Source organism: Pyrgilauda ruficollis, unplaced genomic scaffold (genome assembly GCF_017590135.1).
Source record: "Pyrgilauda ruficollis isolate IOZ18807 unplaced genomic scaffold, ASM1759013v1 scaffold14, whole genome shotgun sequence".
NCBI classification, from domain to species: Eukaryota; Metazoa; Chordata; class Aves; order Passeriformes; family Passeridae; genus Pyrgilauda; species Pyrgilauda ruficollis.
The window spans coordinates 9,473,259-9,494,749 of NW_024512543.1; the positions used below are offsets into that span (position 1 = coordinate 9,473,259).

Below are 21,491 nucleotides of genomic sequence, written 5' to 3' on the forward strand. Positions count from 1 at the left end.
CCAGAGTGGGTGGGATGAGCGGCCCGGCCTTCCCGAGCGTCGGGTGTGCGCCTTCAGCTGTCCCCGGCATGTGTGCGCCCTCCAGCCCTGCGGGACGGCGGTCCGGACCCTGCATCGCTTTTAGGAGCTGCCAGCCGAGAAAAGAGCGTGTTGCCCTATTTTATACCAGTCGTGACAATACGTCCTAGAAATATTAGTCGTGAAACAATAGGAATGCTGCACAGGTACTGTCTGTGGTGAGGAAACAGAGATTCGTTCTTCTTCCCCAGTTTAAAAAGGAAAAAGATCATAAAAGTAATGGTTCTCCTGGCAGGATTACTGCATAGCAGAGTATCCGTCTCCAGCGTTCATCTTCCTCTTATCCAGCAGCAATCATGTCACATAACAGCCAGCCTTAATTCACCTGTCATGCCTTTTGGTCATGCCTTTTGTGTTTGTGCGGGGATCCCGAAGTCTCCAGCAGCTGATGAAACCACAGTCCTCAGTGACCCTGTTAGCAGGCTGTCCACCAAATATTTCCACAGGCTGCAAGAAGCTTCCAAACATGAGCCATGACAAGCTAGAGTGCTGGGGACTGAGAATCAGCATGTCGAGCCCTTCTCAACCATCAAGACCAGTGGCAGGTGCAAAGAAGAATTGGATAAGGTTGTGGATCCCAGATCTGCAGCAGAAAAAAGTGGAAATGGGACTCCAGGTAGCAAGTCCTGGAGACCTGGATCTGTTGCCTCCCTCAAGTAGGGTTTGATTCAGTGCTCCCTTGGTTGGCAAGCCATGCAAGGTGCATGCTCTGGCCAGCTCACTCCAGAAGTGCTTGAAGGATTCTGGTGGCAGGACAATTGGGCAGGAAGCCCAGTCAGTCCTACAGAAGGAGAGACTGTAGAGATTTGTGAGAAGGAGAGCAAAGCTTCCAAAACCTTCAAACTGGCTTTCTCAGAGCATGGGGGGAACGTCTCACTGCAGGGGCCCGAGTGGCAGAAGGAGTATACACAGCTGGTGGAGGATTATTCTGGCAGCCCAGGCCCCTGTATAAAAATCTCTGTCCCAAAAGGGGATGATCAAGCACAGGTGGTGCTCCAGGGATTATGATAAAGCCTTCCTGTGGCTCTGCCACCCCAAGAAGCACCACTTTGTCCACCCTGGCCACAAGCCCCTCCTGTGCACAGAGTGTGGCAAGAGCTATAGTTCAGAAGGGAGCTTCCAGACCCACACATTGGCCCACGGGGCCATGTGGCCATTCCAGTACACCCAGTGTAACAAGGTTTGCTGCCCCAAGAGAGACTTGCAGGAGCATGAGGTCCTGCACAACAGCCAGCACCCCTTGTCCTGCCAGCAGTGTGGCAAGGCCTTTGCATGTTGGCTCTCTCTCTGCATGCACAGGAAGATCCATTTGGCTGCTGGGACTGGCCAGCTGATCCCAAGGGGTGCGATTGTGCCATATGTGGGTGTCACCTGGCCAATTCCAGCTCCTTGTGCAACCACATGTGCCTGCATGTGGGGTGGTGCACTTTCACCTGCAAGCAGTGCAGCAAGTCCTACACCCTAGCCACAAAGCTGTGGTGCCATCAGAAATCCCACCTGGCTGGTAATCCCTGCAAATGCGAGCTCTGTGGCATGGGCTACGCCCTTCCCCAGAGCCTTGTGCACCATGTGCTCACACACAAGGTGGTAAAAGGAGTCTGAGGAGCTTGCCACTACATTGGCCTCAGTTGCTCAGGGCCTACCTGAGGCAGCAGGAAAGAAGACATGGAGGAAGGGCCAGCAGGGGGGGCTTGTGGCAGAGCTCACCCTGCTCGTGGTGGAGGTGCTGAGGCCACTGAGTGAGGCTGAGCTGCTGATCACAGCCAGCAGTCACTGTATTACTACTTACTAGTCTAAAGGCAGATCTCAGATCCTGGGGCAAACAGGACAAAGGCCATGTGTCCATCAGCAAAGGATATAATCAAAATCATCCTCTCCAAGCATGAGGACAAATGCATTATGACACAGGATGAGGCCTCACTGAGTGACGTGGTCATCATCCAGGAGGAGATGGGCTTCAGGAGCCGTGGCAGAAGTGGTAGAGATCAAGACTGGTACATGGCTGATCTTCTTTACTTATTAAAACAAGGTAAAAAAAACAAAATAAAATCTAGCTCTCTCATCTCTGTTAGCAACAAGGCCCTGTGCCTCAGCCCCAGGCAGAATTAGCAGTCTTGGAGTCAACTGCCTGTATAAATGTGAGTCTTTGCAGTAGTTGCTCGTTGAAGTTATGAGCCTACACATGCCACATGCTGGGCCTGGCACAGAGAAGGCATTGGTTGTTGATGGGAAGAACTTCCTAGAGAAGACACAGCATTAATGAGCAGTGCTTCTCTTCTGCCTGTGTTACATTGTCAGTCAGTGACAGTGCACTGCGGGGAAGGCAGGAAAAGTCTCAAAGGAGTGACTTTGAACAGTGCCCTCCTTTCAAGTTTTTTAATTACTCGTTGCTATTCATGTGCTTTCCTGGACTTTTATTCTTGGAGCTAAGCATCGCTTCTGATCATTTGAAGCTCATGCTGGTGCCAGACATTACTGGTAAGCAGCTTTCCAAGTGTTTACAAGGTAGCTTGTAATATGAAGAGCATTTTTCACAATTAGCAGAAGCAAAGTCCTGCCTTGGAGCTAGGGCTGAGTGTCTTCTCTGCTGTCACCTGGTTTGCTTGCTGTCAGTCTCCTTCGCTTATGGTGACTGGACAGTCTGTCTGAGGACATGAAAAGGGTAGTTTTGTGTCTCACTGTGCAATTTTCAGTGTCCCCAGCTGAAAGGCTCCTCACCTCTCCACATAAAGGTTGACTAGTTCATCCCCGATAGATTTTCCATTTCCTCTCCACATTCATACTGGGTTCAATAATTTTTTCCCTTTTTTCTCTTCACACATTCTTGCTTCCTCTCTTCCCTTCTCTCCTATCCCTGCACCAAAACATTAAAAGACAGAACTGCCACAACTACATCCCAATATCCCTTCTGCTCCATCTTCTTCAGTCCCTGTTTGCCAACTGAGGCATGCTGCTGTAAATGAGTCCTGTTGCAGGAATGAAGTGCACAGCTATGTGAACTTGACCTCCTAGGAAGAGCTGACAATACCAGACCTAACAGGTCTTTGAGACTTGCCTGTTCTGCACTCCCTTTCCACCTGTTATAGGAACACCACTTTGATTTGCTGAATCCTCAGTTTTAGCTATTGCTCTCTGTCTTATGCCTCTCAAACATCTGCAATTCCTCTAATTTTTTAAATTTAGTCTTTCTTAGTAGCTTTAAATTCTCTGGGTTTCTTATGCCCACTGCACAAGGCACCAGAGAATCATAAGTAGAATAGTTCCCTTTTGGGGTGCTATGAATGCAGTTATGTGATACTCCTAAAAGCTGCTCTTTGTGGTTTCTACATTAAATTTATTTTCATTAACTTTTATGACGTGTTTGCAGACAAGGATCCATGACACTTTGATGTGATGTAAAGATGGAAGGTGAATTCAGTTGATAAACCTTTGGGTATCCTAATTTTTAATTATTTTCTCTACAGGGGCATGCAAGCTAAGTCTTCCCTGAGTGCTTGGAGCACAGGCATGTGAGTGGGCTTGTATTTGAAGGTGCAGTGCTTCCTACTGTTCTCTCTTTGTGCCTATCCAAACTCAAATATTGACACAGCTGCGGAATGTTCTCACTGGAGCTGGGCTCGTTTGCTGTGTTTGAAGCATGTGCCCTCTGTCACAGCAGAACTGGGAGAGAAGGGGGAGCAATGGGGGGAAGGGGCAGAGAGAACCCAGACCCCTATTGCCTAAATGGCTGATCTGCTTCTTTATTCCAAAGTAACAGGAGAGAAGTAGAAGAAGCAATTATGAATAGGAGGTCTTCAAAGAAACATTGTTCACCTGACAGTTGATCTGAGTAGGTGGGAGCATGTCTGTGCTGTGCTGCACGTATCACCTGGCTGCAAGAAAAGCTTAGCTGCCTAATTCTGAGGAGCCCATAGGTGATTCCCTTGGGCCCCTGGTGATGATGCCACCACCATGTCTTTGTCTTAGAAACAGCATGTTCTCATGTGAACAACCTTTTTCTTGACAGCAAAATGATGCATAAAGTTGTTTACTCCTAAGAAATTCCTATAAAAGCCCTAAAGACCATGGTGCTGGTGAACCTCAGCATGGATGGGATCCATACAGGGTGCCGTGGCCTGACTGGATAGCTGTGCAGTGCTGTGTAGCTTGGTGTTTGCAGCATCTGAAGGGGTATGGGATTATCTAATGCCATACCCTTTCTTGTATTATGTCCAGCAAATGGTATTTTAATGACTACATTGTGGGCTCTGAGTGCCTTTTTTATTGGGATCCATAACAAGCCCTCATGCCAGTGCATTACATTTGGTGCAGTTGTCAGGAAGCTGGTGAGAAGGGAAGAAGGATAGCAAGGAAAAGGATGTGTGCCTGCCTGGCATGGGGGCAGTTACACAGCATGCTGCCTTTCAGTGCCAGTGAAGGCTATGTGTCAGGACAGCAGACATGTGGATTGCCCAGCTGGCTGGAGATCTTGTGCACCCATTGCCAGTACAGGTTCAAGCTGCAAGCACACAGCTCTGCTGGGTAATGAAGTCCACTATGCTGGCAGGGCTTCACCAAAGCTTTGGGGTGCTGCTGCAACACTCCTGGGTGACAAGTGCCAAGGTCTTCTGGATGATTGGGGTCTTTCCTGCTGGCAGGGTGACACCAGGTGTCAGGCATGCACACAAATGTTACATTTAAACCTCAGGGTGGTGTCAGGGTTCACTCCCTAGCCAACTTGTAAACTGGCTTAAACCTGACCAAGGTGTTTGAATGAAAAGGAACAGGCTGCAAGGGAAGGAGACAATTCTCTGGGTCCTGAAATCCTCCCCCACCTGGCAGCTCCCTGGCCCTCAGTGATAGGGGAAACCCCCGTGTGAAGGGATAAGGGTTTCATCTTTCTGATTGTATCCAAGGTGTTGCTTTGATTAAATTGTATAACTCACTTTAGGAACAGATTGATAAATGCCTCAACTACTGAACAAGCAAACTATCCATCACAGACCAAGCTCAAAGAAAATGGGCCATATTCTGCTCCCTGGAAGTTGAAAAAGTAGTTACACAGGAAAAAAAAAATTGCCAAAGGCTTTCTTTACTTAAAAAGACAAATCAACACATAGAAGGAAAGAGATCGAGACTCCTTTGTTACAAGCCCTAACGCTGGATGGTAAAGGTATCTTAACTCTCTTGTCCTAACAAAGAAAATAGCATCCATCATTCATGGGTGAGTGAAGACAGAAAGAAAATGAAATTATAAAAATTTGCTTGCAGGAATGTAAGAGTTAAATGTTGGAGGGGTGGAAGTCACACCCCTGGAGAGGTGATAGCTGATCCGTGCTGTGCTGCTGCAGAGGCTAACCACAGGAATGGGAGAAACAGAGAGGAGCCCTAGAAGCACATGACAGAATGAGAAAGGCCACAATGTGACGAGTCAGGATCTTTAATTACTAACATTGCAGTGAGACACCAGAAAAGGCTGCAAAATGTCCCAGGATGTAGTGAAAATCTCCAATTACAAAGCAAAAAGTGAAAAAATAGAAGACACCTAAGTGATAGATGTAGCCTTGAGTAATCTAGAAATAAAAGGTTTCAGCAGTTACAGTTAACAGCCTAGCTGCCCTGATAGGTGGGTTTGTCTTGTATCACGGGGGAAAGAAGAACAGCAGCTGGACAAGAAGCAGACAGGCATAGTGACAGAATCATCATCAGTTTCAGTAAGGGTTTTTCAAACAAATGCTTAAGCAGGAACCAGAGCAAAAGTAATGTTTAAAGAAGATGGCATAGGTAGGTATTAGAAGATATTCATACCTGTCTGATAACCAAACTTAACTGCTGTATTGTAGTGATGCTTAAAGTTAGCTTTATATTCTGCATGATCCCATGGAAGGTGGTAAGACCTTTCCTTTAAAGGAAAGACAAGAAGAGGGTAAAAATCTATGCATAAATATAACAACCTTGACTTAAGCTACAGTGTAAATGCTGCCTGGTTATTATAAAGAAGAGACAGAGATGCAGAAATTAAAGTGATTGAGGAGATTGAAAGCTGCTCCTCCTCCAGTTAGGAGTGGAGGTGGCTGTGTGGGACACAGCAGCAGCTCTGATCTCACCGGTCTTGTTTGTGCTTTTCCCTGTCCCTGCCTGTGCTCTCTGCCTAAATGCCATTTCCCCTGCTAAGTAACATGGGTATTTCTAGGGTTGTGTCTAATCCCATTCACACACTCTCCACCCAGGGAATCCCAGCCATTCCTAAAGGCGCCTCTCCAAAATCCAGAGCGAGGAATAGAGATGTGTGTGGATGAAAACAGGAGACACTCTTATGTGAGGAAGGAAGCCTCTGCAACTGCTCTTTGTACCAGTGTCCAGAGTCATTCCTCAGCCACCCTAATGCTAATATTTGCACTCCTTCTATGGAGATAAACATTACAGATGTATCAGCTGCACAGAGGCACAGCACAAAATATGCTCTCTGCTGGCAGGAAGCACTTTTGTTCCCTGCTGGCAATTCCCGAGACTACCCCCACATTGCCCTCTTTCTCCAGTCTTGCCAATAGTCTGCTTGCTGTAGCAATCATTAGAGCCTTCTGAGCTCTGGTAGTCCACTTCTTGACTTAATAGCTGATGTCATGACATCCAGACCATTCCTCTCTCCCTGTTCCTGGAAGCCCTTGTTTTCCTGGCTGGTTTTGGGTGTGCTAGCTCCCTGCTTGTCATAGTTTCTGTTTCCTTTTGGATGGACTTTAGTACGTTCCACTATGGGGGGAAGAAAAGGGGGAGCCCAGCCTTCATGCTGCTTCATCCTCCTCCAGTCAGCTGGGAATTATAAGGCATCGGGAAGAATGCACTGCCAATGGCACTGCTAACTAACCTAACTGGGAGGAAGATCTAAATTTCAAATGGGCTGTCAAAGGCACCCTTTCTGCTCATTGTCATGGGCAAGGGAGAAGGGGGAGCACTGAAGCTGTGTGTTGTGGTGCCAAAATAGCTGAGGCTGAGCTTGCTGATAACTGCAGGAAGGAAAGACAACTGAGCACTAGGGAGAATCAGGGGGGCTTGCAGCTAAAAAGAGAAGGACTGGGAATGGCTAAGATCTCAAAGTCTTCCTGTGTTTGAGGCTGCTAGAGTACAGCCTTTGAGAAGAGTCAGTGGCAGGGACCCGAACCAGCATGATGGGGAGGCAGTGATGGTGCCAGGGGCTGCACAGGAGCAAAGCCAGGGAAAAGGAGCAAGCTCTTTGGCTGGGATGGCTGTGAGCTGGCAGAGGTACCTCTCTCTGGCCCGAGTTCTCCCTGTGCCCTGTAGCAAGGGACAAACTTGTCCTTTTGCTACTCATGCCATCATCCCAGATATGAAATAGGAAGCTTAAAGTAAGGAAACAAAAGTGCTCTGACAGGAGAGAGAGATGCCAAGAGAGGAGGGATAAGAGTTCCACTGTCCCTGACACACCATGACCTGGAGTCGTGTTTCTTCATTCTGGTTCAATATTAACCCAGCAGGGCTGTGACTCTGCTTATTCTGCTTCCTTTGCAATTCCCCCGCAGCCAGGGCTGTACAGCATGGCGCAGACCAAAACCAGCATACTGAGGGGCCTGCTCCTCTCCAGCCTTCTGCACCTCACCTTGAGCCATGCTGGAGGTAAGACTCGAGGGCAGAAGTACCAGTAGATGACAGGAGGAAGACGGGAATAGTTCTTTCCAGGGGTAACACAGGTGGCAAGTTTTCTTCCTCAAGTCAGGAGGACAGGCTAAAAGCTTGAAGCTGGGAGCAAAAGGATGCTGAGAATGGAGTGAACATAGGAGGATGCAGCTGCATCTGTCAGCTGGTGACAGCAAGTCAGTGGATTTTATGGGTCACCTCGGAAATGGCAGGGAGGAGACTGTGGCTTAGTCCAGGATCAAGTCTAACATAACCATGGGGCTTTTGGAGATAGAGTTTCTCTGCTGACCTACGTGACTTTAATTCTCCATTGCCTTCCCAGCTGTCCCTTATCAAAACTTTAGGTCATACAAAATATGCTGCCTTCCTGCTCACTGCTCCTTTTATTAGAGCTTCTAAATGCCTTTTCTTAACATGAGGTTAAGTTCTCTCAGACCCACTACTGTGTAGGGGAAGACCTGTCTCCAGGTCTCAAATCAGAGGCTCTGAATATGAAATGGAACAAATCTGTGCCTATCACAGTGATCTGAGACTTGCAAGACAGAAATACAGTGGCTGGGGCCAGGGACAGCAGCAGGCTCAAAGCAAACAAGCCTCTATCTAAATGCAAATGAGCAAAGCAGCTTTGCTGAGGAAGCCATGTTCCTCTCACTTCTGTTCCTTATAAGGGATGTGAGCTGTGACGGGATGAATTCCAGAGAATTTGCTCTGATCATCAAGTGTAGACCTGACAGGGCTTCTCTTCTCTGTATGGTGTCCTGGGGGTGACTGGGCTGTGGGATCACCACATCAGCTGCATGGGGTTTTTGGAAACTGCAAGGGGAGACAAAGGTGCCCTCTGGCTGTGAGCAGCCCTTTGACTGGCAGTGTTCTGACCTGATAGTTTTCCTGGAAAAGGGGCAGGCATTGTCACTGCTCAAGCGCCACCGACGTGCCAACAAGGGATTTCTAGAAGAGATGCTTAAGGGAAACCTGGAGCGAGAGTGCTTGGAGGAGATATGCAGTTATGAGGAGGCTTTCGAAGCCCTGGAATCCACCGATCAGACGGTACGTACCAGGAAACATTCCCCCAGCCAGCCTCTGTAGGGACACACCAGCAGGTTGCCCACACCACCAGGGGCCAGGGTTGTAATACTCAATTCTGTGAACTAAAAGATGAGGCTGATGAGTGCATGCCCCATGGCAAGCTCAGGCTTCCTTAGGGAGCTTCCCTCCTTGAGACACTGCAGGGAATACACCTGAAAGCTCATGTTCTTTTCTCTCCCTCTCTATGCATGAAGTGACAAGGTGCCATTGGTCCTGAATAGCATCTTTCTCTAGCTCAGCATGGTACCCCACATGCGAACTGCTATCCCAGACACTCACAGATGCACTGGCATAGTAGTCAAAACACTGACTACTCCCAGGTAGGGTTCCTCAGACTCCCTTGAGCTGAAACTTTTTTGCACAACCTGTCATTTTTTCTGGTTTCCAGACTCACTCTGCCAAATTTGTGCTGCATCCTTTTGGGATTTGCTCCTAGCTCCAAGGCTGGTGTCCCTGTAGAATTTCACACCCCAAAAAAACCAACAGATAAACAGTTAGGAGCCTAAGCCAGCAAGACACTACCTCTTTGGAGTACTTCAATAGCAATCGGCCTCAGGCTGCATGGCAGAGATGAGCAATACCTACATGTGATCTGTGGCCTTAGAAATTCCAGGTCCAGCTGCTTGGACTTCTGCACTGTAGCCCACTGCACTTTGATGAAGGTTGTAAACATCTTTGGTCTCTTCAGATACAACAGCACTGTCTTGATTCCCGAGTCTGATGTGTGGGAATGTGGTTTTGTATCGTATTTTTTTGCTTTGACTCCACAGTAATTGGTATAAACAGAGCTAGGTTAGTCTTTCCTTTTGCTGTGATGGGACGTTCTCTTACTGGTTTGAATAGCAGTAGCCAAGAAAGGTTTGATGTTCTGTGTCCCTAAATTTTTTTTATTTTTTTTTTACAGGACATATTTTGGTCAAAATACCAAGGTAAGTTGTTTTGAGTCTTGCAAGTACTGTTATCCCTTAGTTATCCCTTATCCACTGTCTCATCCTGGAGAGATGGCTCCCTCTTTTAAGAGCTCACTTTCCAGTGCTAAGCACTTGTGTTTTGTCTCTAGATGATAAACTGGTTCAAATGAAGATGCTTATTTGGATTTCTTTCATATAATTTGTCTCTTTCTTCTTATTTTGCTAGTATGTCAGGGCCTGGGAAAGTCCAGGGCAGTTCTGGATGCTTGTCTAGAAGGTATGAACTTCATGCTGACCTCAATCTCCTTGATACAGTGAGTGCCAGGAACTTGCTTCCTGCAGAGATTGTACAGAAAAAAATTAAACTGATGTTGGAGAAGCCATCTAATTTTAAAGAAACATACCAGGGGATGAATCTGAAATTATTTCTTACTCTTTATTTCCCCAGTAATCACTTCAACAAACAATCTGGTTTGTGCACTGAAATAGCACAGGGTAAATATCCTTATCCTTGTGACACAGTCAGGTGTGAGCAGCCTCTCAGAAAGGCTCTGAGCCAAAGCAAAGCACAGAGCCCTCAGGGATAACTCCTTCTGATGAAGCAGAGAAAGCTTAGGCTGTGTGCTCTTCTCACAGGAAAATACCTCTGCTATTGCAGGCTCATGCACCCAGCAAAAGTTAAAGGGACATGACCTTGAAAAATGCAACATCCAGTTCCACTGACTGGCTTACACTGTGTTGGGATTTTGACAGGTAACTGCGCTCTTGGGCTGGGCCAGAACTATCGGGGAACAATTAGCCAAACCAAGTCTGGGACTGAATGTCAAGTGTGGACAAGCAAATATCCACATATTCCTAAGTAAGTTCGCTTCTGCATATCCCTTTAAGGGTCCTCTGGGGTGTCCTTCCTTCTTAGCCTAACCAGCTTGGTCTCTCATAGATTTAATGCCACCATTTATCCCACCCTCATTGAGAACTACTGCAGGAACCCAGACAACAACTCAGAAGGCCCATGGTGCTATACCCGAGACCCAACGGTAGAACGGGAGGCGTGTCCTATCCCCGTGTGTGGTATGTCCCAGCACTTCACTCACAGCAAAACACTGCACTGAGACTGACGCTAAAGCAGTCAAGGGTTAAGGAGGGGGAATGCTTACATGAACAGAGGGCAGTAGGAGTAGAGAAGCTGCATCTTAAAGGGTAAAGGAGCTGAGGAAGAAAAGTCACTGAGTTGCCCATACATAACAAGCTGTTTTCTCTAGATTATACTAATCTAGATCTAAATTAAAACCAGTGTCAGCAGTACCCTGGAATGTACTACAGTACTTTCTAGTCAGTCATCCCAAAATCCTGGCCCAGTTATCTCTAATTTGTTACAGCCATGAGTCATAATGTTTTTTGGTCTGAATTCCTACCTTTAGGACAAAATAACTACAGTTTGTGCTTGACTGCCTGCCTTAACATTCTCTCCTGTGGAGGTGTGCAGTCTAATACTCACAATCTCAAGTAAAGAGAAGATGCCCTTCTCTCATCATTGAACTGAATGTGGAGGATCATCCCCCTACACTTAAACATTCCCATTTCTCCCTAGTACACAGCCATCTCCCCTGGGGCTTGGCCTCTGTCTCAGAAGTATTGGTAAAGGAGAGAACCTTCTCACACAGCAGAAGTTTCTCTTCCAAAAACAGAGACTAGAAGCAACAACTCATAAGCAAAACGTAGAGGTCAGCAACCATTTTGACATGGGGTATTTTGAAATTTCAAAAGCGATTACCATTGCTCTGGTCTGCAGAATCTAACAAACAGAAGAAATACTGCTCTGCTTTGAGGCCATCAGGCACCTGTGCTACTCTGTTCACCAGTTAATTTCTGACCAGCAATATTTTACAGTTACACTTGCATGTACATGGCTATAGCAGGATTAGAAAAGCCTTGGGATTGTGCACAGTTCTTTTATAATCATGTTGACATGAGTCAAAAAACAGAAGCAGCCCCACTGATAAAGGTGAGTGCTACTTGCCCAGTGGCTGTTGTGTACCACAGTGAATAGTCAAACGGGGTCTCTCTTCACATGGGGACTCCTGCTGTGCACAAGGAGAAAGCCCCTTGAGGCCAAGCCAAAAGAGATTGAGTACCCACTCCTTCAGGAAATGCTGCTTAAAACTTGCAGTCATTAGGACACTTGCAAGAAAAAGCGTGAGAAGTCTTGCAGGGAAATTTTTCACTTATCATTAGATTTAGAAACATTGGCAAAAGTTAAATTTGCAAATTTAGTAGAATACCACAGTAAAAGGCTCCCCCAAATATGGCCCAGTTATGCATTTTAGAATAAGGTGTTGATGGAGCTAATACAGCAGAATGATGATGCCTGAAACACCTATCCATTCCTTGAGCTGGTTCTCAAAGATGGCCCAGAAGGAAACACAAAATTGTTCCTCATATCTTAGTGACAAAGAGAAGTGTGATGAATAGTGCCAGCCTCACTTCACATACTGCTGAACCATCTCTGACACTGCAATATTTTAGAGGGCCACCACATGCATGGAAACACAGTGGGGGTTCCTACACATAACGGGAGGCACCATGGAACTCTGCTTCAGTAAAGGGGCTCTGGTGTTACTTGCTAATAGCACTTCTGAATGCACAGCTGTGGCTTAAATCACAAGTTCTCTGTCTTTCCAGGTGAAGACAGAACAACAGTTCCATTTACTCCACGGGCCGTAGAACCTGCACCAACAGAGCCTTGTGACCCAGAGAAAGGCATGCTTTACACAGGGACTCTCTCAGTCACTGTGTCTGGAGCTAAGTGTCTGCCATGGAACTCTGAGAAAGCCAAAGAGGTGCTTCATGGAAAACAAATTGACCCAGAAGTGGAGCTGCAGGAGAATTACTGTCGGAATCCAGACAGAGATGACGAGGGTGCCTGGTGTGTCATAGATGAATCACCCTACTTTGACTACTGTGATCTGCACTACTGCGGTGAGAAGTCTGCATAGGTTTGGGTAGGCACATATTTGAGGCAGTGGCAAATAACTGGAGTAATATGAAGTGCTTGACTTGGAAGGAATAGACAAGGATGTACATGCACCATGCACACTGGAGTCTTGTTTGTCCATATATCACATATACTAACCTGCCTCAGGTGCATAGCACTGTTACCTCTCCCAGGTGTTCTCCCTGAAAACTCACACTGGTGGACAAGGCACATTAAAAAGAGCACTATTGTTTTAAAACTTCATCAGACCCTGATGTGGGGAAAGGAACATTTACATTGCTGATTATTATGGCAACTACACTTAAGCCTTTTGCCTTGTTTGTCTTTCCATCTCTCAGACAGCTCGCTAGAAGATGAGAACCAAGAGTTTGAGGGAATGGCAGGACGTTCTACTATTCCTAAAGAGTTCAAACCCTTCTTTGATGAAAAAACTTTTGGTTCAGGTGAAGCAGGTGAGCAAAAACTCTAGGTACAGCATGTTTGCAGAAGGGCTGTAGCTTCTTCCCATTCACTGTTCCTCAGAAACATAAGCTAGCCAAAAGCTGTTAAAAGCAGGGGAAGATATTTAAACTCCTTGAAGAACTCTCAGAAGTCAATATCCAGTTCCAATCATGGAGCTAGTAAGCACTTCCTTTCTAAGAGCTTCCAGCTTTGCATGCTGACTGCAGACAAGAGTTCTCCACTATAAATCAGGTAAGTAGCAAAGCCAGATTGCTTGTGCTTTCAGATTGTGGCACTCGTCCTTTATTTGAGAAGAAAAAGATAACAGACAAAAGTGAGAGGGAGCTGTTGGAATCCTATGCAGGAAGAATTGTCAGTGGGGTTGACGCAGAAGTTGGCAGCGCCCCCTGGTAAGTATTGTCTTTGCATAGTCTCTGGTAATTGTATCTTCCTTCTCTTCAGCTCAAGCAGATAGAAATAAAAGGGCTTTCCTATCTTAGACAGCGTGCATAAATTACAGATTCTAGTCAAAGCTTCTCCAAGTGGTTGACAGAGCAGTACTAAAAAGCTGGAAAGAAACTCACCTCTTGAATCAAGTATGCAACCACCGGAGAAAGCAAGTGTGTTGGAGTGTTTCATCTTCATGTCTTCCTCTTTCCAGCTTTGCTGGAATGAAAAGGATGAGAAAATTCTTCCGGTAAAAGAAATAGGGTAAATGGCCTACTGCATAGGATATACATGTCCAGGGAAAACTTCTGCTACAGAGCTACTCACTCAGTTTTGTCTGTATAGAGCAATGCTGTTTCCTGCTCACTGCCAGATCTGCACTTTCTGCAAGACACCAGGACCCATTTAGTCCTGCTAAGGGGTTCCTTCCTCCTCATCTCTCAGGCAGGTGATGCTCTACAAAAAGTCTCCTCAGGAGCTGCTGTGTGGTGCCAGCCTCATCAGTGACAGCTGGATCCTAACTGCTGCTCATTGTCTTTTTTATCCACCCTGGGACAAGAACTTAACTACAAATGACATATTGGTGCGGATTGGCAAGCACATAAGAGCAAAGTAAGAGTCTGAATGAAGTGAGAAGGAACTAGACCTCCTCTTGAAGTAACGAGATACTTTGGAGTTGGGCTGTCATTCAGTATCCACAGAAGTATTATAACTAATGTTACATGCCTCTCAATAACAGGATCTAATGGGGCTGTCATTTGTTGCTCTTGCTGATCCTGAAGGTTGAAAGGGAGCAAGGAAGCCTGGGAAATCTAAAAGGGTGCTCCTATGTAAAGACAGCATTGTCTCAGAGGGTACAAAGCTGAGAGTATCATAAACTCCAGAAGACTCTCAGCTGCTACTGTACAGCGAGTTCTTTCCTTCATAACTATTTCAGATATGAAAAGAATAAAGAGAAGATTGCTCTGTTGGATAAAATCATCATCCACCCCAAGTACAACTGGAAAGAGAACATGGACCGAGACATTGCACTCATGCACTTAAAGAGACCCGTGAGCTTCAGTGACTACATCCATCCTGTCTGCCTGCCTACCAAAGAGGTCGTGCAGAGGTGAGGAGAAGAGAGAGAGAGAAAAACATGACTTCTCAAGGCTATTTGCAGTGAGAGTGCCAGGCAGAAGAAAGCTGTTACAATACATTTAATTATACTTGTGCTTCCTTCCACAGGCTGATGCTGGCAGGTTACAAAGGGAGGGTAAGTGGCTGGGGAAACCTGAAAGAAACATGGGCCACCAGCCCCTCCAACTTGCCCACAGTTCTGCAACAAGTCAATGTGCCCATAGTAGATCAAAGTACCTGCAAGGCATCCACCAGAGTCAAAGTCACTGACAACATGTTCTGTGCAGGTAAGTAACACTGGAGTCACAGGCACAACCTGCCAAGGAAGTCATGGGCTCTGAGCTCCTGGTGTGACTCATGCAGCAAGGTTACTTTCTGATAAATTTGCAAATGCCCTCCACAAAGAATTTTCCCATGATAAAAAATTTCTCAGCTCTCAGACAGGAAAGCTGGAGAACTTAAAGCTAGGAATAAAGTTTGCAACACCAACCTGTGTCAGGCATTAGTCTAATGGTACTATGTAGCAGCAGTAGCTGTGGGAGAACTAAGCACAAATAAAATTATCTTTTCATCAGTACAGAGAGCAGTTCAGTGACTTCCTAAATTAAAGGCTGCGCACCTATTATCCTACCTACTAGCTTGTCTCAATCTTTTGGAGCCCATTCATACTTATAGCCACAAATTTTGAAGGCTCCTACCTTCCTAAAACTCTTCTAACATCATACCCTTTTTGATTGAGAAGGGAAGTAGACACAGAATTCAAGTTACCAAGAGACTATGGATTTATGTACCAGTTTAATAGTTTCTGCTATATTCTTCATTTGTGCAGACTTTATCAGTTCCTACAAGCAAGCCTTGAGATTTTTTACTAAATTTGTGCTGCTTGCATCTAAACGCATGCGCCTGCTTGAGTTAGGATAGAAGCCAATTACACGAGTGTGCTGAAAACAAAGAGCTCTTATGGATTCTCTTTCTAGACAACATTCTATGAAATAGCTGAGATGCAGACATACAGAAAAAAATGAAGACACAGGTGATAGGAACGTGCAGAGATACTATCCAGTTCATCAGGAATGAATGAAATCCTCTTCCTCTTCATAGTGATACTTCAGGAAGACAGCTGGGGAGATGAAAAGCAGAACTTACAGTGACAGGAAAGTGAAAGTGGGGATAACAGTGAATTTCTGTAGTAAATAGAAGAAGAGGGAAGATGGATTATTACAAATAAGTTTCTAAGACAAGAAAAGCACAGTAGCTCAAGCTGTAGCTGTTGTACGGTGTCAGTGCAACTGACACTAACAGCAAATCTGATGAAAAAACAGAGGGTAGATTCAAGAATGCTGCAAAGACAGATGCAAAGTTAGAATTTTAACATATATGAGAAACAGAAGTCCAAGTTGACAGAATCAGCAATCTCATGGGTCCCAAAACATTTAAGCTATTTATCCCAAAGCCTTAAAGAAAACATGGCCAACACAGCCACACCCCCTGCAGTCAAATGTTCATTCTTCTTGCCTGCAGGTTACAGTCCTGACGCGCCAAAGAGAGGAGATGCCTGTGAAGGGGACAGCGGGGGACCTTTTGTAATGAAGGTATGTTCAACAAGTTCAAGCTTATAAGACACACGAAGATAGGTTTGTTCTGTGCCGAAATTCATACTCTAAAAAAAAGCAGCAGAGTTGAGCCACTGCTGAGTGGCTGAAGCAAACCCAGCACATGCCCAAAGTGAGCAATGGAGATGAATCCTGCAGTCATCCAGCCCCATTTCTGTACTGAGCTCTCAGCATATTGGGAGATCACCTGCAGGACGCATGAGTGATGGCCAATTCTTAATTAGAGATTTAAGAGTAGAGACAAAATTACTCCAACAAACTCTGTTGGAGATGCCAGTCTGAATCACAAAGTAGCATCCATCATTAAACAGACTGAGGCACATCCAAGGTTTAGATCAGAGAGGGCAACCAAACTGCTAAACAATACAGAGCACAAGTCTTATGAGGTGTGGCTGAGGGAGCTGGGCTTGTTTAGTCCGGAGAAAAGGAAGCTCAGGGGAGATCTCCTGAAAGGAGGCTGTAGCTAGGTGGCACTCGGCCTCTTCTTCCTGTCAAGCAAAGGACAAGAGAAAATGGCCTCAAGCTGAGCCAAGGGAGGTTAAAGCTGGACATCAGGAAGCATTTCTTCACTGAAAGAGTGCATTTAGTGCTGTGGTATAGTTAACATGGTGGTGTTTGGTCAAAGGTTGGACTTAATCTTGGAAGTTTTTCCCAACCTTAATGATTCTGTGATTCCATCAAGGTCTTTTGCTCTTTGTGCCAATCCCATTTTTTCTTTACTTCAGAACCCAGATGACAACCGTTGGTATCAAGTGGGAATAGTTTCATGGGGAGAAGGCTGTGACAGAGATGGCAAATACGGATTTTACACTCATGTATTCCGCCTAAAAAAGTGGATACGAAAAGTCATCGAAAATCATGGGCGATAGATGAAGCATTTACCTTGCCTGGTCTCAGTTTTGCTACAGTGTTCCACTTTAAAACATAAGCAGAGAAGATCCTGAAGTAAAACAAGTTATATCCTTACAACTTGACAAAAGGAAAATAAAAGCTCTTGAAAATAAAAGCTCTGAAACCCATCTTCTTCCTTTTATTCATCCTGAGTTTAGCAGCAGTTGTATCTAAGTCATGACAGTAGCCAGGAGTACCACAGCACTAGCTATACTGCTAATTACCTGTTGTACTTACAAATTCCCCTCCCTTCCACCAGCTATAATCAACAGGTTTTGGACCTCACATAATGGCCTTGTCAGTCACAGCAAGCAAGACTATGCCCTCATGCACTATCCCTTTCCTCCCTTCAAGACAACTAATATTCTGTTCTAGTTTTTGACTCATGTATGTACCAGAGATAACCACCCTACAGCACCTGTAGCATTCCACAAAACACCAATGTCAAAAGTAAAGCAATTAGAAGCTGTTTTGATCAGACAAACCATGTTCACAGCTACAACAGCCAGCAATAAATACCAGCACCACTGTGTGCAATTCATCCTACAAAGGAATAGTGGCTTGAATACATTAAGCAGCACTTCCAGTAAGATCCTACACAGTAGGTGGTGCTGGGTGCTCATTGTGTACTTTCCACCTGCACAGCAAGATTCTGAAGGAAGCAATTAATGTGGTAATTGTCAAAGCCTGCAATGAAAACATCGTGCACTACACCTGTTTGCTTGTGTTATAAAGGCTGTTTAGGGATCTCTCCAAGAACAAGCTTCAGTCTTTCATAAACTCCTCTTTAGCAGGAATTTGTGGACCACTGAGGACCCAGAAGTACAGCAGGAAACAAATTCTTGACCACCCAATTTGTTCAGCCCAATTTTCTACTAAGACAATAATGAGATTTTTGCCCAAATAAAGCACAAAAACCAACCTTTGAAAAAAATCTGAAGGAAAAAACCTTAACATCTCAAGTTTCATGACTGTTTAAAGTCATTGATAACCACATACACTGAACACTGAAAATGTTTAGCCCTTCTAATGTTTAAATGTTAAGCCTCACCCCTTTACTACTATCAAATAATCTGTGACAAAAGATGGGAACCAGGACCATACAGCTTCTGGAGAAAGTCACTGTTCATATTGACTTGTTACAAACAATACAGAAGAATAATTTTGAAAATTCAGTTTAATGTTATTTAAATATTGTCTGGGCTAAAGATTAGGCTTTATTAATTTATGTGCACAAGTTTTAGTTCAGAACTCCCAGGATATTGAGTCCAACCAAACACTACAAAGACACAGGGCAAAAACTCATTCATAAAAACAACTATATCTTCTGCTACTCAATTATTCCTGTATTTGACTTCTGAATCAGCTTCATATTTAAAACAGTTTATGCAGGTTTGCAGGCATTGCTGTTTTAACATCCTGAGCTAATTAACAAATAGTTCTTCAGAATGTCTGCTGAATATGGTAAAGGAACATATGGATTAATTTAAATGTCACTAAGTTTCAGAGAGCAGCTAGTAATTGAGAGGTAGTGGCAGTAACTCTAGTGTAACTGTAGCCAACACAAACTATTCACAAACTGCCCCAGTTTAAGTGCACAAAACCACAGCACTTACCAATAAGGGCCAAACCTCCACTTGTAACAGAGCTCTGTTCCAAAAGTGCACACCCATTTCAGGTTATGAGAGGAGACTGACTACTAAATCGAGGCAGTGGAGCAATGAATGGCATCGTATCAGTTAACACAGGATGGAGAATGCTCATGGTCACCTGCTATCAGTGTGCAAACTCACCATAAGCACCAAGCAGCATTATGTCAACTGCAACCCCAGCCTAGGGGTCCTGTGAAAGGAAGATTTCAGACATTTGCAGCAGCTCTGACATAGATCTGTTGTACAAGCACTAATTTAAAGTCACTTTTTTACTGTAATCAGGCAAGAGAGTTTCAGCAATGGCTCTTATGTAGAGACTGCTGGTCCAAATAGCAAGCAACAAAAGCAGCAGCTACATGGAACAGATTAAAAATCTAGCATATATGTGTGTTATTTTAAGCCTGCCTGTCCAACCCTTCAATAACACTGTTCTAGCTAAGGAACATATGTGCAATTTATGCTTCACAACCAGTTTTCACATGGAAGTGCAGCAGTAAGGTGAAAATACACAACCTCCCTAGAAATGAAAGGGCCAGAAAGAACATGCAGTGTGTCTTAAATCTTCATTATTTGGAGCTTCTGAAAAAGGCTCTTCACTCATTAAAAAAAAAAAAAAGAAAAAGTGGCTTCAACTTTTGCAGACTAGTTCTCTTAGATGTCTTAGTTACAAAATGGTAAGATCTGATGTTTAAGAGCAAAAAGAATGTAGTGAGCAAGGTTTACCTGAATGAGGAACACTGCTTAATCAGATGAGTTCAGGATAAATGAGTCCACCGACCATACACCACTGCTACTCTATTCCATATCAACAGCAGCAGGCTCCCTCAAAGAAAACTCCCTCAGATGGGACCACATAATCTGGGTAAAGGCATCACAAAGACTAGATAATTCAAAATAAACATTTCAGCAAATGAATAATTTTCAAGTTACAGAAACATTCCAAAAACAAAAAAAGCAACTATATAAAAAATGTACTACTGCTCATAGAGTGCCAAGTCTCAGGACTGCACCCACAGCTAGTGTATTTCCACTCATCTTCCTTACAGTGTATCCAAACCCCAAGGTTCATGTCAGCTTAGTTCAGTTTCTAGATGCCCAGTCACTAACATTCAGAAATAGAGTGACCTCTAACCAGCAGTTGCTGCTGTTCCTATAGAGACTGGTATAGTTAATGCAAACTTTATTTACAAAAGACACTTAAATTAGTTACTTCATGCCATGTGTCCATACAGAATCAACAGTTCAAGGATTACATGGAGAAGAATTCACAAAATTAAAAGTGAAATCACTAGAAGTCTAAGAGTTAAGAACTAGGAAAAGATTTTAAAGACAACTTTACAAATAAAAAGCCCAAGTCATGAGAAACTAGTCTGAGCAAGAGGATGGTTGTTTACAGGTCTGTACACTAAAACTAATACACAGACAGCCTTCTATAGTCAAAGAGATGCTCATTGAGAAGCAGATTATGTACAAATACTTGTGCCACAATGACTCAACCCCCCAAAATCCACTGTATTATACATAAACCAGTTTGTATACATTAGGCCTAAACGAGGCCATTTAACTATGAAGACTTCTAGTTTAGTAAACTAAAGCTGAAGACAGCCCCAAGCAACAGCGATACCGTCTCTTTGCATCTCTATTTGCGACTGCTTTTTATTCTCTCCAATCTTTTTTTCAAGTCATCGATATTGGCCGCTGCAGAAGAGGGTGAAGCCAGGGTAGTTCCAAAGCCAGAGGAATGAGTCTGATTGGAGTCCAGGTCCAGATGTTGGTACTGCTCCCGGGACTCACGCAGCTGGGAGAGCTTACTGTGAAGCATATCTGTAGAGGATGCAACTGTAGGGAGTGTTGGTTTAGAGAGCAGAGACGTCAGAGGGGGTCTGTCCTCCTGCTATGAGGGAGGAAAGTGAAGTGTTAAGACATATAGTGGTAAAGGCCATATAAAATGTACAAATCATAATCAATGGCTTTTCATCTCTATGAGCAATAAAAACAGAGGAAAGGGAAAGAGAACTGCAACACAAGTGGATCTGGAACAATAAAGTCAGTTGCTGTCGAAGTCAGAACCATGAAAAGCTAATTACAATGCTCAATCATCTGAGTAGTTAATGTTTCATTTTATGCCAACAGGACCACAAAGAAACTAGTCGTTCAAGATCAAAAAATTCCCTGCAGACCAGAGTTCTACTGAGATAGACTGGCAGAGTCTTGAACAGCCTAAATTGTAACTAGAGAAAAATCCCTACCTATGTGCAACATCAGCAGACAATGAGTTTTCTGGAAGAATGAGAAGGAAACTTTAACTGACTGGCAAGACTGAACCTGTCAAAGAATTAAAGTGTCAATTCACTGTTCTTTTACCAATTGACATTGCCATCTGAGTTACTTACCTTGTTATTATGATCTAGGAAGCACTTCCCCTCCTCAGAGCTCTAAACTGATACTCAAATTTGTGTCAAAGGTTAAACCAGTGATGCATCTGGATGACTATTCCTAGAGTGAACATCACTTCTCACATAGCTGAATTCAAATTTTAGGAATTGGCACTAGATTCCTAACACGCAGAACTGCAAGAAATTGTGGTCCACAGGTTTCCAGTACTAAGCTCATTCAGCATTCCTGC

At 44.5% G+C, this 21,491-nt stretch overlaps 2 protein-coding genes across 5 annotated transcripts in view; one reads left to right on the plus strand and one right to left on the minus strand.

The window, feature by feature from the left end:
* The first annotated feature begins 7,421 nt into the window (after positions 1 to 7,421).
* Positions 7,422 to 17,566, plus strand: F2 (coagulation factor II, thrombin). Its single transcript, XM_041460181.1, has 14 exons — positions 7,422 to 7,689; positions 8,594 to 8,757; positions 9,701 to 9,725; positions 9,934 to 9,984; positions 10,461 to 10,566; positions 10,648 to 10,778; positions 12,390 to 12,686; positions 13,041 to 13,154; positions 13,430 to 13,553; positions 14,035 to 14,202; positions 14,528 to 14,701; positions 14,818 to 14,996; positions 16,231 to 16,301; positions 17,048 to 17,566. The coding sequence occupies exons 1-14, from the start codon at positions 7,611 to 7,613 to the stop codon at positions 17,189 to 17,191; spliced, it is 1,827 nt and encodes a 608-aa protein (XP_041316115.1). The 5' UTR covers positions 7,422 to 7,610; the 3' UTR covers positions 17,192 to 17,566.
* Positions 17,567 to 18,372: 806 nt separating this feature from the next.
* Positions 18,373 to 21,491, minus strand: part of CKAP5 (cytoskeleton associated protein 5) — a 53,594-nt gene continuing 50,475 nt past the window's right edge. For 3 of the 4 annotated variants that reach the window (XM_041459942.1, XM_041459939.1, XM_041459940.1), the window contains one exon: positions 20,029 to 20,759. In XM_041459942.1, coding sequence (XP_041315876.1) covers positions 20,505 to 20,759 — 255 coding nt within the window. In that variant the 3' untranslated portion in view covers positions 20,029 to 20,504. Of the gene's footprint in view, positions 20,760 to 21,491 lie in introns of all 4 variants that reach the window. The other variant, XM_041459941.1, reaches the window with a different exon arrangement.